Raw genomic sequence first — 4,138 nt, forward strand, 5'->3', positions numbered from 1 at the left:
CATAATATTTTGCTTGCATTATCTCAGCATTCCTTACAATAACCCTGTAAGGCAGGCCACTATCATTCCTCATACTAAATGCAAATGGTGGAGTTACAGTACGGGAAAGACTGAGAGCAGTTTCCTAAGGGTGTAAAATTGTGAAAATTGACCTGACAGAAGAGCGGAGAACGTACCTACAAAAGGCTAGAAAGCTATATAGGTCACGGTGGGACATAATGAGTGGGCAGAGCTAAAAAGTTTCCGTCTGCAAGGAAGAATGCAATTCTACAGATACGCTTCCTAGGGCGTAACCGCTATTGAATTCAGTGAGGCTTATTTCCGAGGAAGTAAGCTTCCACCAAGTGAAACGTCTCCTTCGCTCCACTTCCACGAGGAGCAACTCCAACCGCCCGGTTGCCCCTGCTTCCGCCCTGCCTCTTTTAAGAGCGGTACTGCTCGCGGGCGGGGCCAGGCCGACGGCCTTTCGAACCCTCTTCCCACACTCTTCATTGGCCGAGGGCACGGGGCGGGCGCGAGCGAGCGCGCGCGCGCGCACCGGAGGCTAGATGGAATGGGCGGAGATATAATTCAAGCAAGCCGGGTATCTCCTGGCGTTCTGATTGGCCGGGACGCAGAGCGGTGTTATAAAAATCGCGCGTTCCAAGCAGCCTGGCTTTAGTTGGCGGTGGAGTAGAGAGCGGCGGGCGCGTGCTTTAATGTTGTTGAGTGTTGTGCCCGCGCGCGCTAGCAAGGGTTCGTCGGGGCTCGCTACGCTGGTTTGTTTTGGGTGGCGATTAACGAGCGGTGGCGGCGTCATCTCTTGCAAGCGTGTTGCGCTATAGGATTTGGCGGTATGGAATGCAAGCTGGAGGCGCACCGCATCGTCAGCATCTCGCTGGGCAAGATGTACAGCACGCGGGGCCAGCGGGGCGGCGTGAAATTACACAAGAACCTTCTGGTGTCGCTTGTCTTGCGCAGCGCCCGGCAAGCCTACCTGAGTGAGCTCGATTGCTCACCTTCGCCTCTCCCTGCTGACCTCTTACCGCCGGCTCCTGGTGCAGATCCACTCCGGGATGGAGGAAACCACCCGCCGCTGCCCCTCTTTCCTTCTTCTCCTCGGGGTTTTTTGCCAGCAGCGCAGGCGACGCTGCCTTCGGAACCGCGGGCTTCTCCGTTGCCCCGGAAGCTCCCGCCGGACTGGGAGGCTCAGCGGTTGGCACGCTGCTGCGGCTGTTGCTGCGCTTCTTTAGCAGACGGCGCTGGCAAGCGGCCAGCGGAAGCTCCTTCTCAGCCCTATTGCCCCAGGAAGCGGAGCTCTGCGGTGCGACGAGGCGTTGCGGCCGAGGAAGCGTCGGCGGGGGGCTCTCCGTTGAAGAAGCCCCGCAGGGAAGACGAGGAGGACATGGAGACGGGCAACGTGGCCAGTCTCATCAGCATCTTCGACTCCAGTTTCTCAGGACTGCTCAGCAAAAAGTCTTCCTCCGGCGACGGGAGGAACGGCAGGCGGCGGAGGCGGCTGGAGATAGAGGAGGAGGAGGAGGAATCGGCAGTAGTGGCGGATGCTGAGCCCGGGCAGATTTGTTGCGACGAGTCGATGCTCCGCAATCTCAGCCCTTGGAGTACCGCCATCGTGGCTTTCTGAACTTCCCTGCTGGCGTGCCTTCCTCCGGTTGCATATGTTGGGACTCCAGAAAAGGGGTTGGCTGGACGTTGATCCGGACTGAGGCAGTGATCGGAGGGGTTTGTTTGGAATTTCAAGCAGACTGACTGCTCTGGGCAGTTCGGTTTGGTATCCAATGGAAGCAGAGGACTTGCTCCATACAAGGCTCGCCTTCTCTAGCAGAGGGGTAGGGTGGGGTGGGGGGTCATTTGCAATGGGACTGGACCAGGGCAGGATGCAGCACTTAAAACAGGGGGCGGGGAGATGGTCCTCTGGTTGTAACTTTGCAGCCTGCATGAAAACATTTTAACTTTTTTCCATAACCATTGGAAAGTTTGCTGTAAGCATAAGATTACATTATGGGGGAAGGGAACATTTCTAAACCACTAGGTTGAATGGATGTGGTGCTGTTAAGGTGTGTTAATTGCGTCTGCAGATCTATGGCTCAAGAGTTCTCTGGGGTTTTGATTACTCCCAGTCTTTGTTTTATAAAGACTGTTGGGAGGGAGGGTCGTCATGGACGCTTTGTACAATATCTCCAGTTGATGTGGTTTTGTATGAACATGTAACTTGCGTGTGTAACACGAATTAAATATTTTCACATTGTTAAAGGTGCACTTGTGTTTCTGCAGTCTCTGGGCTTGGGAGTTGGGGAAGGAGTGGAAGGTAGAGATTTCCCTCCTCCTAACCAATAGCAATAACTGTAGGGCTACAGTGGCCCCCAGTTTTTAACAGCAGAGGCACCAGAAAGATGTGGATAAGCAGGAGTAGCCATATCACTACTTTGGATTATAGCAACTGGGATCACTGATAAAGACAATTTCTATTGGAGCAGAGGAAGCTAATCCCTTTCCTTTGACGGAGTTGTGTAGGGTTTGTCTCAAAACAGCGTCTCCTGATGACATTAGACCTTGTACATTGAGGACCATTTTGTGGCTGGTTATAAAGCTGTCACTGTATTTCTTGTCCATAAGAATCTAGTAGCCCAGTCCCATACATGTTTGCTCAGAAGTCCCTCAGAATTCAATGGGATTTGTTCCCAAGTAAGTGAGCATGTGATTGCAGCCCTAAATCATACTGGCAACTATCACAATACTTGAAATAGCATACCAGCATTTCTGCTGTGGAAGATTCAAACACCCATTCGCAACACTTGAAGAAGAATGGTGGTATCTTGTAGTTGTATGACAAAAGGAGTCAGTTAAACGTAAGTATTGCTTATCTACTGAGACAGCCTGAAGATTTTTTTGTGTGGGAGAGGAGCATCCATTATGTGTGCCCCCACCACCACCAATGTGAGGTCTGAAATACAGTCCAGACAAGGCTTACTACTACATCTCCTGTTTGTGAGAACTAGGCCTGGACTAACAACAACTCTCATAGCAATCCAGCATGCTGTGTGTGGGGAAATCTCGCACAATGGGATTTCCTCTCCTTTCCCCACATGCCCTTAAAATCTGCTTTGTAGGGGGAAGGCTGCAGGGGAGAGGAGTGAAATGTTTAGTTGAGTAGGCATAAGTCTGCTGTGATAGCAGAACAGCAGCCCTGGATCAGACCCATAGTTTCCCTTTGATGTTATGCAAAATGCAAGTTGCATTTGGCCAAGCTTTCTTGACCCCTTCAGCCTTTCCCCTCAAAAAGCCTTCCTAAGACAGGCAAGACAAAGGGTGATAGAGGTAAATTCTTTGTTCTGGTACTTGTTCAGATACTAGGGGTTCTATCCCTCTCTCCAAGGTGTGCCATTCCGTACTTAGAACATCCTAGACAAATTCCTTTTCCTTTTCTTTTAAATCACCTTCGTAGCCTCATTTGTTTTGTCCTATGGTGAATTGCCCTTAACAAGTTTGGGAGATTTAACTTAAAACATGCTGCTTGTCCTATAGTAAATTGGGAGGGGGAGTTCTCTCAATACTTTTAAAAAATTGATCTAAGTACAAGAGCAAGTGTTTGAGTGCAATTAACAGGATTGCATCCTGTTTGTATAGCACCATCAGTGAACATGTTGCTTTACAGGTGAATACATTTTAAAAGGTCCCTGTTCTGCTGGAGCTTAAGATCTAAGTTTGTCAGCTGGGGGCAGGGGTGGGATATGAGGAAAGCAGGGGGCAAAGATAACAGAAATGTGAGCAAATTCAGTACATACACCTAGGTTTCTTTTCAGTTGGCGATTCAGGGTTAAAGGGGTTAAGTCAGGTCCCTGCAGTAAAGGTGGGTAGTGAGGCAGGAGAGGAGGTTGAAGGAAGAAATGGGAACTGGTGGGTGCTCTGTGGGTTAAGAGTAAAATGGGGGGTGCTTCTGTTTGGAAAAAGACTTCCTAGTGGAATCCTTACCCCTCACTTTAAGTTCTGTGGTTCTCTTGGCAGTTTATGTCCTCAGGGAGCTTCACTAATGAGAGACCAGAAACCAAAAAAGTCGCTCTTGCTTGCTGTTCCAACCGCTGTTTACCTTCAGTGTGAGCAGTAACAGAAGAAAAGCTGGTGGCTCGAGATGTTGGAA

At 50.3% G+C, this 4,138-nt stretch overlaps 1 protein-coding gene across 1 annotated transcript; it reads left to right on the forward strand.

The window, feature by feature from the left end:
- Positions 1-641: 641 nt before the first annotated feature.
- On the forward strand, positions 642-2,253 carry IER5 (immediate early response 5). The gene has a single exon (XM_061630592.1). The coding sequence runs from the start codon at positions 836-838 to the stop codon at positions 1,622-1,624; it is 789 nt and encodes a 262-aa protein (XP_061486576.1). The 5' UTR covers positions 642-835; the 3' UTR covers positions 1,625-2,253.
- Positions 2,254-4,138: the final 1,885 nt, after the last annotated feature.

This window comes from Rhineura floridana, chromosome 6 (genome assembly GCF_030035675.1).
Source record: "Rhineura floridana isolate rRhiFlo1 chromosome 6, rRhiFlo1.hap2, whole genome shotgun sequence".
NCBI classification, from domain to species: domain Eukaryota; kingdom Metazoa; phylum Chordata; class Lepidosauria; order Squamata; family Rhineuridae; genus Rhineura; species Rhineura floridana.

What these genes read in the sequence shown, in the direction of transcription:
- IER5 (XM_061630592.1), top strand. Translation starts at nt 836, where the DNA reads ATGGAATGCAAGCTGGAGGCGCACCGCATCGTCAGCATCTCGCTGGGC.